Raw genomic sequence first — 14,048 nt, forward strand, 5'->3', positions numbered from 1 at the left:
CATCCTTTCCCTATCTTTCATCCATTTCGTCTCTTTCCATTATATCTTCCATGTATTGTTGAAAGACAGACTTGTAGAAAGACAGATTCAGTACATGCTAAAATAATAGCAACAGCATTAGAATAATTTTCTGTGGATGGTTTTATCCTAAAGTGTAATATTTGTCTCCATGAGTCATGACTTCATGAGCAACAAACTAATTATATTGTCTGCATAAATGATGGCTATCCTGAAGGTCGTCCACAACAATGAGTTTACTGTCCCAACCGTGTCATACGAATTAATCATTACTTTGAACAGGAGTTTATAATGAGATTTGGTTTAATATTACTTAACGGGTAACACAATTTTGTTGTAGTTTTTAGGTAAAAATCAGACAGGCACTGTCCCTCCTCCCCCTCGCTTTCTCTTTCCCGAGTCCTGTCGAGAAAAATCAGCAAGAAACTCGGCGGTTGCTTTTTTCAAAGATACAATATTATGCCATGTATAAAAGTAATTGGAATCCCGCGCATTGCACATGAGCTGCAGGTCATAAAGGATTTAAACAAGTAGCTTTTCGCTGAAATGCGAAAGCGTAAGTACTATGCGCGGTCCATACGACTTTGTGATCGCGAACTGACAATGAAATGCCGTGAAAAACCGGCCAAGTGCGAGTCAGGCTCACGCACCGAGGGTTCGGTACTCGGGTATTTTTTCGAAATTTTGCACGATAAATCAAAAACTATCTATGCATATAAAAATAAATAAAAATCTGTTTTAGAATGCACAGGTAAAGCCCTTACATATTATAATACCCTATACCCTATTCCATAAGGTTAGGTCTAGGTTTTCTTGGCAGACACGGTGGACGGACAGAAAGACAGACAGACAAACAGACAGACAGACAGACAACAAAGTGATCGTATAAGAGTTCGGTTTTTCTTTTGAGGTGCGGAACCCTAAAAACCTACTTAATAAGGTCCATAAGGTCTAAAGCATCTGGCAAATCGCGCCGCTTAGGTACGCGTTTCTGCGATTTGTTTATCTTTTAAACAAACTAAGCAAAACTAAAGTAGGCATACCGTATTTGATTAATACAAATCTTGTCTTTCAAGTATTTGTGCGAATTTAAAAATAGACATAAATGGTCAGTGATGTTCGCCAAACAGTATCCGAGTCATCGTTACCGGATGACTCAAATTCAAATCTGAACGACAATTTATAACATCCTCGAATTATACGAGTATCGAGGATACAACGCAACGACATATTATTGTTGCGACAGTTATATTTATACAAATAAAATATATATTATTTATATTATACATTATAATTTATAGGATAGGGTGGTAACTAGCCAGGGCAATCATTTACAGCCACCAGACATACATACCGGAGATATTATAGTGTAGACTGAAGTATAGTATTTTCTGTTATTATATCATAGCTTAACATAGTATTTTTTGTGAGTGAGAATAGATGCGACGTCATTTATGGAGATGTAGATATGTAGCGGGGCACAGTGCGTATTGTTTGACACTTGAAGCGTGTAAGCGAGAGCATAGGCACACTGGATGTTTTGTTCTGTTGTGAGAGCCGAGAGCTCTATAACTGTAGAGCCATACTATAGTGGATTCATTCTCCATATGAATTACACTTCTTTCAAAAATCTGTGCGGAATAATATCACTCCATTCAAGTTGAAAAGCTTTAAACTTTCTAACTTATTTCTCGATTTGGATGGGATGTCGGAAAAGTGGCGTAACTAGAATTGATTACTAGCTTAATGCAACTTTAAAGGATCGTATCTCTATAACTGTAAAACCATACTACAGTGGATTCATTCTCCATATGAATTACACTTCTTTCAAAAATCTGTGCGGAATAATATTACTCCATCCAAGTTGAAAAGCTTTAAACTTTCTAACTTTTTTCTCGATTTGGATGGGATGTCGGAAAAGTAGCGTAACTAGAATTGATTACTAGCTTAAAACAACTTTAAAAGAAAGCATAAGTTTCTCTATCTGGAAAATTAGAAATGGATAGATTGGGTATTATTTAAACATATAAAAATACTTGTTTTGAATGATCTAGCAACGCACAGCCTAAATCACTGGAGTTGGAAATTTGAAATTTTAATAGGACATGCAATGAATAGATTTCTTTTATGTTTTAAATGCAAAAGTGCGTTTGTTTGTTGGTTTATTGGTTTGTTCTTCAATCATATCGCAATGGATCAAGGGATTGGCGTGATTTTTTGCATGGATATAGTTAAAGACTTGGAGAGTGACATACGCTACTTTTCATTCCGGAAAATCAAAGATTTTCCGCGGGATTTTAAATCCACGCTGACAATGTCGCGGACATCAGCTAATATTAATAATAATTTCGATCAAATGAATATTTTCCCTGCCATAAACACAGGACCTTGAATGAACCCTATACCTAACCCGAACACCGGATATTAACACTCGTCAGATTAAAATGCTATCGGCACATGCAGAAAAGATTCATTGTACAATTTATATCAATATCATGTATCTTACTGGACCCATTCATGAATCATACGCTTGCAATAAGGGAATCCACTTGGTACGTACAATGAGTTCTTTTTGTTAAGTTATGAGCTAGGTTGAATGGAAAATAAACATAGACATAGTAAAACTGCCAACAATAATATTGTATAAGTATCATATGTGTGTGCCCCCCCCCCCCCCCCCATTTTATTTGAAACGTGAAATTTTCGGAAGGCGAAGACTGTGGGTGGAACCTATTAAAACGTGCTAGAGGTGCCGCTACTATCTTAGAATGCACCAATCTCACCCATTTGTCCCATCCAGGAGAACATCAAGATTGGCTCCAAAAAACTCACTCAAGTTATTTCATTTACAGCGTGGAATTTCCTGAATGTACCCAACCTACTGGAGATGTTGGATTATGCAGAATGTGAGTGGAACCTATTGAACCCGCTAGATGTGTACATATTCGAAGGCTCCGGTATCTTTGAACCAAATTCGCCCATTTGTCTCATCCAGGAGGTGAGACAATTTCCTTACGCCCTCACCTTGTACAATATAGCTGGCCATCAACGCAGCAGTGTTTTCGTTGCATTGTATGCAGCCCTGCGCGAGGTCCCTCTTTACTTGCAAACAGAAGAGGTACCGCGTGAACTCCTCCTCAAGCCGCGCGGGGTCCGGCGTGTAGAACTTCACACAGAACCTCAACGTCGGCTCCAGCATGGACAAACCGACTTGACGGCACATCGGCTTCTCCACGTCCAACCAGTACTGTGGAATATTTAGAAAAATTACACTATCATTATAAAGGTAAAAGTTTGTTTGTATGTTTGTTACTCTTTCACGCAAAACTACTGAACGGATTTGGCTGAAATTCGGAATAGAGATAGATTATATCCTGGATTAACACATAGGCTACTTATTGCTAGAAATAGGAATCTTGCAAGGATCTCTGCCACATACTGTCTTGTATCACTTAGTTACTCAGATATCCTCTTGACAGAGCAAAATCCACAAGTGTAAATTAAAAATTTATAACACCCCCGACAAGTGAAGGTTACAGTAACTAGAAAAGAGCTGATAACTTGCAAACGGCTGTACCGATTTTCTTGGATTATAGCTAAGAACACTCTCGATCAAGTCACCTTTCAAACAAAAATAAATAAATTAAAATCAGTTCGTTACTTTAGGAGCTACAATGCCACAGACAGATACACACATCAAACTTATAACACCCCTCTTTTTGGGTCGGGGGTTAAAAACACTTTTTCCAGGAAAACTGATACAACTATTTAAGTTGAAATCTATAGAGCGCACTTTAGCTTAGCATAAGAGACTTAAGTTTCAGTTAAAACGAGACAGATTTATGCCAGCGGTATAACGCTGTCTCGTTTTAACAGTGTCTTAAGTCTGAGCAAAGTCAAAGGGCGCTCTATAGATCTCAGCCTTAGATTCATACCTTAGTTCCATTGGCATCTTGATATTCGAGTCCAAAGTAGTCTGCTTCTAGTAGATGTAGCTGGCGACAGACTTGATCAAATAACACGCGACCGAGCGCCTTTGACTGAAACAAAACGTTACATGATAATAACAGTTGAAGTTTATCCAAACTCCAAAGAATATCGGACCTATCTACCTACATTTTGTAAGGTTTTAATCTGAAGTAGCTTTCATATCCCTAAAAATGTATTGTTTTGTAAAGTTTTCCCGTTTTCCATACACCACATCATACAATAATTTAGGTGGCCTTAAAACAGTAATCAGAAGACGGACTGTCTTCTATTTGATTTTATGCGAAAGTGTGTTTGTTTGTTTGTCTTTCCTTCACGCTCTAACTAAGCAACCAATCGATTTGATTCTTGGCATAGAGATAGTTGAAAGGACGGAGAGTAACATAGGCTACATTTTATCCCGGAAAATCAATGATTCCTCGCGTGATTTTAAAAATCTAAATCCACGCGAACAAAGTCGCGGGCATCAGCTAGTATGATTATGATAATCAACTTTTCTAGCTCTTTCTAATAAATCTATCTCTTTCTATATGCTCGATACCAACTTCAGAGTAAATCAATGTTTAGTACAGTACCATATATAACGTAATATGCATATATTACGTTACGTATTTCAGACAATCATACAACGAGATATTACACAACCGATGTTCACATTTCCATTCATCTCCGTCCAAGCCCTAGTAAACAAGATGTACCTACAACTCCATAAACATCCATTATGCTATAATTATGATGCGACAATGTCAAATCATTTTTAGTGAAAGCAAAAATGATGATCATAAATACAGGCATACAGGCATCCGCAATGAAAAATGAATTTAAATATTAAGATAAAGACGTCATCGAAAAGAAACCAATAATGTTTATTTCCAATTTTACATTTTACAGCATAAAAATGCTGCATAGCAATTTTTTTAGATATACTTCATATGAATACTGATAATGTAAATTCCAAATGTAATGCAAAATCATCGTAATAATAATACGAAATAAGCCTAAAATCATTAGTTTAATTTATTAAGCTTGCAAAGTACCTATATGTGGTGGAATGAACAATATGTCAACCTTTATTGATCGCTAGATAAGTATAATTTTTAAACCCCGACCCAAAAAGAGGGGTGTTATAAGTTTGACGTGTGTATCTGTGTATCTGTGTATCTGTGTATCTGTGTATCTGTCTGTGGCATCGTAGCGCCTAAACGAATGAACCGATTTTAATTTACTTTTTTTTGTTTGAAAGGTGGCTTGATCAAGAGTGTTCTTAGCTATAATCCAAAATAATTGGTTCAGCCGTTTAAAAGTTATCAGCTATTTTCTAGTTTTCTTGTAGAAAAGAAGGTTAGATAACCCTTAGGTTCATAATATTCAAGTGTCAATTGACAAATGTCAAGCTGTCAAGATGAACGTTGCCTAGATATACATAATTATTTATTTGAAAATGATTTGTCGGGGGTGTTGAAAATTTTTAATTTACACTTGTATAGTCATAATAAGGCACTACCCTTTACAGTTTTAAACTGTTATGTACTCAGACAGCCCCCGTGACTATGGGGCAAAGGAATTTCATATCACTTTCCGCCCTTTATTGCCGGATTTTCAGACTTTGCGGCTAAAGTCTGGCTAAGCCGCTACAATTGGTACTCGAGCTTTCTAAAAGCCTCTAATAGAAAATTCTGTAACATCACTCTTGATTTCAGTATGATTTAATTCATTGTTATTAGTTGAATTTGTGAAGCTCTTTCTAAAATTGCAGCAGCTATTAACAGGGCTCTATCCGTCACTCGTTTCCACTCGTTTCATACAATCGTAGTTCCAATTTCATTTGAATATTAAGCAACCAAAGTCCATGAAATTTCGCAGACATATCCTAGAAACTAATATCTGTGTCTGTGGTGTTTTAGATTTTTCTAAAAATATGTAGTTTTAAAATTACAGGGGCTTCAAGATTTGTATGAAAATTTTTAAGACCACGTAACTTTGAAACCGAATATTTTAACAGAAATCTGGAAAACCACAGACATAGATATTAGTTTCTAGAATATGTCTGCAAAATTTCATGGACTTAGGTTGCTTAGTATTCAAATGAAATTGGAACTACGATTCTATGAAACGAGTGGAAACGAGTGACGGAGAGAGCCCTCTTAACCAATAGTAATTTGGAAGACAATAAAGAGGATTGTAATTAACTATCAAATTAAATCAGTTTGTTTATCATGAAATCGGATAGGGACTACTTACACCCTACAGCCAAGCGATTTAACGCTCCGGTACGATGCCAGAAACCGATGAGGGTCTAATAAAACTGCTATACCCCTTCCAAGTTAGGCTGCTTTCAGTCCCTTTGCGTGTGGACGGGTGTTTGCGTATGCTTGCCAACGCTTTGGAGCGGCGTTTCGATTGGCAGGCAAGCCATCTGTGGTGTTTGCCGATGCTTGCTGTTTGTTGTTTACCACAAGCGTGAAGCGCTTGCATTAGACACCTATAAGAAAAAATCTTCGCTTCGAAAAAATTAATCAAGTAAGTAATTTCTTTGGAATCGATATCGTGCCCTCGACCTACCTACTCGTATCCATTGTATGCAATCGTAGCGACAAAAATAGCCGACCGAATACCCAATAGAGCGTACCTGCTCGAGGGAGGGGTTGCAGAAATTTTATTTTTATTTACTTTGTTTTGAAATATGAAATGAATTTTTCAGTAGTCATTGGTATGTGACTCTTTCAAGACCGCTGTCAAAACTTTTATGAAGTCTATACCCAATAAGCCCAGTGGTTAAAACATCAGCCTCCTATTCCGGGGTTCAATCCCGAGCACGCAGCTCTAACTTTTCGGGAGTCATCAGCGTTTCATAAATTAAATATCACTTGCTTTAACGACGAAGGAAAACATTGTGAGAAAACCCGCATGTCTGAATTTTCTATAATGTTTTCGAAGGTGTGAGCCAATTCACACTTAGTCAACGTGGTAGAATAAGGCCTAAAACCTTCTAATTAGAAGAGACTTGGGCTCAGTAGTGGATCGGCGATGGGTTGAGACGATGATGATAAGCCTGTAATAACGACGTACGCCAACGAGTATACATATGGCGGCATGCAATCTGTCTACCTTCACTGTCGCCTTAGTTTTAGTGTTTATAATTTTGACTACGTTTAAAAACGTATTATTAGCACACGTGTAAGTACCTGTGTGGACATTAGTAATAACAATCATTAAAGTCGTAGACGAGTTTTTAAAAGCGTGAGTGTACACTTAAAATTATAATTGAAGTCTATACAAAAAAGTATTAGACAGCTATAAATGTCTTTTCAAAGATTTTATGAAGTAGGTTAAGAAAGAGGAAGACACGACACCTTAACTTCTTTTAGATATAAATGAGTGAAAAGACCATGGACAAATTGAGAGAGCTTTACTGACAAAACTGCGCAGCTCATAAATGAATGACGAAGAAATGTTGATATATATTTAATGATAATTTAGACCATCGCGAGACAACTTTGAATATAAACTATTCATGTCTTCTAATATTGAGTCAAGTGACTAGTTTCAAACTCAATTAAAACTCTACTTGGTAGCGGTTAAAGCATGATGAAAGTGAATACATTTATTCCGGTAATAAGAGTATAACTACAGCATTACAATTTGATTATAGAATCTAGATTAAAGAGTCAGCAGGAATGTTCATTGTTCTATTTTCTGAAGATTACCTTTTAAAATAATTTTAAGTAAAAATACATGTTCAAGAAATCTATACTAACACTAAATTGAATACTAGATTGTCCCAAAGTTTCAATTCGCCTTTCCTATCGCCTATCAATGAGCCACCCAACATCCATTTATGGAATTTGATCGAATAATTTCCTCTCAATCAATAACCAGATCAAAATTATAGAGTTGAATAATTGAATATCAACTACGAGTAATTTCAGTGAAGGGAATTCCCATTAAATTTATCACCGATAATAGACCTGCATTTGTAGATAGTTAGTAGTTACATCGCGTTTGACGCTATTGGCCGGAAAATCAAAATGGGCAAGCACCAAAATACCGCACAGGCACCGACCCCGCAACTCCACACCACCCGAAAAATCAAATCATAGTATTTTATCAAAGGGTTTTACTACCCATATATAATTGATTTTCCGCAATTCGAAACATACTTTCATAATCCTCTCAATCATATACAAATCATGAATGAGGTACCCTCATAACATTTCTCTTATTGGTGCAGCTGATAGTAATTGTAAACTTGTAAACATAAAGTTTAGTCCAATTTCATTTTGTTTAAAGTTTCTCTTTGCCGTTTTACATTAAAAACTCAAAAACCATTCAATGTTATTATGGATCTGTCTATCTGTTCGTTTATTACCCTTTCTCGAATATGTTACAAAACCAATCTTGATATTTGGCACAGAAGATAGCTTGCATACTACCAGATAGTCCGCAGGCCATCTATTGGAACTGAAAAATATTTCAATATCATAAAAACTTTTTTATACGTATATCCCAAATTAGATAAGACAAAACTACTAAAAATATAAATATGAGGTCGCAAGACAGTGTTGCGAGTCACCTCAACGAATTTATTTATGTGACCTGTTCCCTCGCAAACATTTAGAGCCCCGGTCGAGGGCACGGCATCGATTTAGAGGAAATTATTCGATTAAATTCGTTACTACTCGCAGTTAATCGACTTCCCCCATTGAGAATGAGGTAGGTATATATTCCTTTTAACATTTCCAATATTTACAAGTTTTATTTCATCGATACTACACATAATTATGTCAAAATCATCATTATCATGTCGACCTGTGGACGTGCAACATGTGAGAAAAACCGTAAAAAAACTAGCAGCCTAAAGTTATGACATTGCTAGGCCGAAGAATTTGCGTACTTTGAAAAGTACATGAGGAGGAGTTTAGGAATAATCAAACTCGGGGATTGCGTGGAGACTCTTTAACGTCAAAAGGAGTCTTGGACGCAAGGCGCACTTCTTTAAATAGATTTATCGCTTGCATTTCACCCTCGCCTCGTGAGAAAACTTATTACAGAAATAATATCCTACTCCATCGCCCTTTTCATTTTTTACTACCATTTTATTAAATATCCAAGAGATTGAACACAGATTTACTTTGCAAGATTTTTATTTGTATAGCGTTGTACTAAAATAGCACTTGAAGGAATCCTTAAAGGGGTTTGAATATTTTAGTATGGAGCCTGGCCTATCTACAAGCCAGCCATTTTTTTAAATCTTCCAAAGTCTCTTGTTACAGAGATATAAACTACCAAAGTTGCACTAGTGATGGCATCAATACAACAGTCTAGTCAAGTCACTACTAGGTAGACCAAAATCTGCCAAGCCCTTGATGCATCAGAATTTTACTAAGTAAGGCAAGATTTACTTTGATTTATAACATTTGCTATGGCTACTGAGATAAAATCACCATATCAATAGGTATATCACCATGTTATAGCTTATAATATAGCGAGTAGTTATAACGTTGGCAACATCTGACGTCGTTTCATAATTTAAAGAGTTTCTCAATACAATAGGTTTATTATAAGGACTAGCTGTGCCCGCGACTTCGTTCGCGTGGAATCAGCGCGCTTTATATAGCCACGGACGCTCAGGCGCGAGGCGTGTAGTACGTACTCTGTACGTTAAAAATGTTCGCCGTGATTCTTTAAATTGACATAACTTTTTTATTTATGAACCGATTGACATGAAATAAACACTAAATGTTAAGTTAAGCTTACTACAATATATTAGTGAAAACCGTATCTAAATCGAATAAGCCGTTTCTGATATTAGCGTGCACAAACACACAGACAAACAGACAAAAAAAAATTAATTACAATTTCGGGTTCGGCATCGATATAATAACAACCCCTGCTACTTTTTTTTTATATATTTCCATTGTACAGACACCACTTTTCTACAATTTTATTATATGTACAGATAAACGTTAAGAAAATTAAAATCTATTAATCTTCAATCATTTTGCTCTCGAATAGCCCATGAATTTCGAAATGGATTATACAGTACATTAATTACAGACAACGGCAAGCAATTTACTAAAGACGGCCAATATTCAAGTTTCCACTCGGGGATATTTGCGTTGAGCCTTCCTTGACGACAAAGCTGACACTTAAGAGCGCACTCCACTCTTTTAGATTTTATCGCTTACTCGTATGGGAAAAAGATTAACGAGATAACAGGATATGTACGTTTTCACCGACTCGTCCAGGGGTTTGAGTTGTGTGTTGATAGGTCACCTTTTTGTTGTATATTTAATATTTATATTTAGATAGTTCCCTACAGAAGATTTTAAATCACAGTCCTGTACAAAAACACGTACATCTAATAAAATTACGTTCCTTTTTTTGTTATGAATAGGAAATGTAACTTAAGGTCCTTCAGTGAAGAAAAATATTCAAGATAAACCTGCCCTGTACATCAGGGTAGAAATTGTTATTTGTAACAGGCTCCAGAGCTCAATTCCATATCCGTCTGATAAACGTAAACAAACATAACTTTCGACAAAAGTAGAGCAAGTAACTGTATCAAGTTAGCAATAACAAGTGTAAATTAAAAATTTATAACACCCCCGACAAGTGAAGGCATCTTGACAGCTTGACATAAATTTGTCAATTGACATAATATTAAGAACCTAACGATTATCTAACCTTCTTTTCTACAAGAAAACTAGAAAAGAGCTGATAACTCTTAAACGGCTGAACCAATTTTTTTAGATTATAGCTAAGAACACTCTCGATCAAGCCACCTTTCAAACAAAAAAAACTAAATTAAAATCGGTTCATTCGTTTAGGCGCTACGATGCCACAGACAGATACACAGATACACAGACACACAGATACACACGTCAAACTTATAACACCCCTCTTTTTGGGTCGGGGGTTAAAAATACACAGCCGTACGCAAGTCAACTCTTAGCTAGGTTGAGTACTTCATGGCTCCTTTGGCGTTAGAAGGTGACACTGCAGGGCGCTCTTCCTTTAACAAGTTGTCATACTTCGCTGTCTTAGGGAAAATGAAAATACTTATGTACCTCTTCGTATTATGAAATCTATTAAAATCGGCCAAGTGTGAGTCGGGCCTCGCTCATTTAAGGTTTCGTACATAATTATGAGCATCATATTTTGGATATTTTATATTATTGTTTTTAGCATTTGTTGTTTAGGTACAGTTTATGGTATGTAGCGAATATGAGTAGCGAAACAAAGATCAAGAAGGTCAGCTGAATGAAGGGGCGACCAAGCGAGTCTTCTGGCGTAGCCCATTAAAAAAACAGCCAGTTAGTCGGTATGGGCTGCGCCAAAAGATGCTGTCTACATATGTATATTTTTTTAAATTCACGTTTATTAACAGCACACAATATATTTTTGCTGATGAAAGTAATTTTGTTTAAAATCTACAGCGTCATGTTTTCCGGTACCCTAAGGTTTTCAGTGCTACGTCATCGTGAAAAATTAGGGCAGAGCGTATATTTTTAGATCAGGTTAACTTTAATTTGACCTGTATTTATTTATGACAAAATCCGGATTCGGCGCTGATGCGAGTGAATTTTTTAAACTCTAATTATAGTACGCGACAGGGTGAGATGGCAACCGGGGAATGAGGCAGGGGGCGCCCTGCACGCTCGCACGTCATTTGAGCGCACCCGCAGTGGGTTAGCGCGGGCGTTGTGCGGTTGTGCGGGGCGTCCCCATCCCGATTGCCATCTCAACCTGTCGCGCACTATAGATGACTTGTAGTTTATCATTTAGTAGCTAAGGTCAATAAATTGATCCTTTTTAATGGGAGGGGGGGGGGGGGGTTTACTTAATAGAGAAAACCTATACATCTGAAATCTCTAAGTTCTAGACCTGAGTGTTCAAACTGTCATCATCATTATCATCACTAACCCATCTAGCTCACTAGTTACTACTGAGCACTGGTCTCCTTTCAGGACGAGAAGGGTTTTGGTTACTGACCACCACGATGGCCAAGTGCGGATTGATTTGAGAACATTATAAAGAACTTTCAGGCATGCAGGTTTTCTCACGATGTTTTCCTTCACCGTTAAAGCAAGTTATACTTAATTGCTTAAAACTCACAACTCCAAGTTAACAGTGGGTGTTCGGGATCTAACCTTGGACCCCCGAATACGAGACCCACCACTTAACCACTACGCTATCGCCGCTTTTTTGAGCTGTACATTGTTATAATTACTAACTAATTAGTACCATCAGTAGCCTTTACCAAAAGGGTATATTATTAACTATTAACAAAGCATCCTCCCAGATCACACCTGAACCAGTTGAGAAATTACTATAACTTCTGGCAGCAAAGGCCAAAATGCAAATCACCAGGGGAGGTATCGGTTTTAGGACGAAACGAAAGAGTAAATAATATTTTTCAGCTACTTTTCAGAACATTAAGACTATGCGCTTGGCAAGTTATGTGATATTATATAATTAGGGCGCAACGTATTTTATTTTTAAAGCTTCCTCCCAAATCACACCTTAACCAGTTAAGAAATTATTATAAATTCGGCCGTAAATAAAGCCACAGTGTAAATCACTGCGCCAGAGGGGGGATATTGGTTTTACGACGCCTCGTTTTGGAGAAATCTGGCAAGAAACGAAAGAGCATATTTTTCAGCCACTTTTCAGAACATTAAGACTTTATGCGCTCGGTAAGTTATGGTAAGCAATTAGAGCGTAACGTATTTTATTTTTAGGCCAAAGCAAAGTTTATTCGGTCTTGGGGCTGGTGTGAGCTAGTTATCAGAGCTTATGACGTCACAAGGTGACGAGTTGACGACGCAACGGCACGAGGCGGTCGTCCTTTGAATAGATTTTATCCCTTATTTTTCATCCTTGTGGCAAAAGTGATTAAGGAGATAAGGTTTTTCTGAGCTACAGTTTTAAACATACACATACCTAAGTAACTGATAAATTACAATTTAAATCAAAATAATAAGCATTAAGTTACTGTATATTTGAGAACTTATCGAGAACTCTCAGGCATGCAGGTTTCCTCAGGATGTTTTTCTTTACCATTAAAGCAAGTGACCTGTATACGATTTTCCAAATAACATAAGCAAAAAAAATAACACTATAGAAGCAATAAAATCTGCCGACCAGACCATATTCCTGATAAGTTTTGGCGTAGGGCCAGCTGGGTACCAGATTTTCAATAAGGAACGTAAGTGATATAATATGTATAACAGAGAATTGCTTCAACAACGGGCTCTGCTTAGATATTATGTTACAGTCAAAACTCTCATGCGGTGAAAACTACACTTAGGTACTTACCTAAAAAACTGCAAAAATACTTTTGACTGTAGAGGTTAGTCTATAGTTAAAGGTATTTTAGTAGTAAGATTTTTTTTTAATTTACTAAATCTAGATTTTTTGATAACTTCGAGTACTTAATACACACTAAGAAACGCAGAATAATACTTCATTACATTGCTTATTAAACTCATACTTAAATGATTTTGCATTTATGCCATCAAATACTTATTTGAAGTGTTCTCAAGTAAGGAGGTAGTTGGTAAATGATGTCTCAGTATGGGGATTTCTTATGCTAAATCTACTTTTAAAAGAGAGGTTTCGATAACCATTGCTTTAACCTGAAAGCTCTTACTTAAGTAGATACCCAAGTGATGTTTAAATAAAAAGCTTGAACCGATCAAAGTGATTAAAACATAAAAAAAAGAAAAATAAAACCGACTTCAAAAACCAAAAACACTAAAAAGTAGAAAATAATTTTTGTTTAGCTACACATGTAATGTACCTAGGTATGAAGTCGAGCGAGCATATTAAAACAAAATTAGAAATCCAAGAGTGAAGCTCGCCCGACTTCATACCTAGGTACATTACATGTGTAGCTAAACAAAAATTATTTTCTACTTTTTAGTGTTTTTGGTTTTTGAAGTCGGTTTTATTTTTCTTTTGAAAATTTTTTATTTCACAATTTTTAGTGGCCCCACTGTACTATAATATGCTATGCCCAGTTAAAACCCTACTGTTTA

At 36.5% G+C, this 14,048-nt stretch overlaps 1 protein-coding gene and 1 long non-coding RNA gene across 12 annotated transcripts in view; one reads left to right on the forward strand and one right to left on the reverse strand.

Annotated features, from left to right (window-relative positions):
- The window catches only part of LOC123864413, a 21,788-nt gene extending 20,734 nt beyond the window's left edge, over nt 1-1,054 (forward strand). The window contains exon 3 of the long non-coding RNA XR_006795772.1: nt 976-1,054. This is a non-coding gene — a long non-coding RNA (uncharacterized LOC123864413). The remainder of the gene's footprint in view (nt 1-975) is intronic.
- LOC123864363 (FERM, ARHGEF and pleckstrin domain-containing protein 1) overlaps nt 1-14,048 on the reverse strand; it is an 84,677-nt gene that overhangs the window by 55,623 nt on the left and 15,006 nt on the right. For all 11 annotated transcript variants that reach the window (XM_045904731.1, XM_045904730.1, XM_045904732.1 and 8 more), the window contains exons 4-5: nt 3,954-4,058; nt 3,043-3,265 (exon numbers count right to left, since the gene is read on the reverse strand). In XM_045904731.1, the coding sequence (XP_045760687.1) occupies nt 3,043-3,265; nt 3,954-4,058 (328 nt within the window). The remainder of the gene's footprint in view (nt 1-3,042; nt 3,266-3,953; nt 4,059-14,048) is intronic.

The sequence above is a fragment of the Maniola jurtina genome, chromosome 4, assembly GCF_905333055.1.
Source record: "Maniola jurtina chromosome 4, ilManJurt1.1, whole genome shotgun sequence".
Classification (NCBI taxonomy): domain Eukaryota; kingdom Metazoa; phylum Arthropoda; class Insecta; order Lepidoptera; family Nymphalidae; genus Maniola; species Maniola jurtina.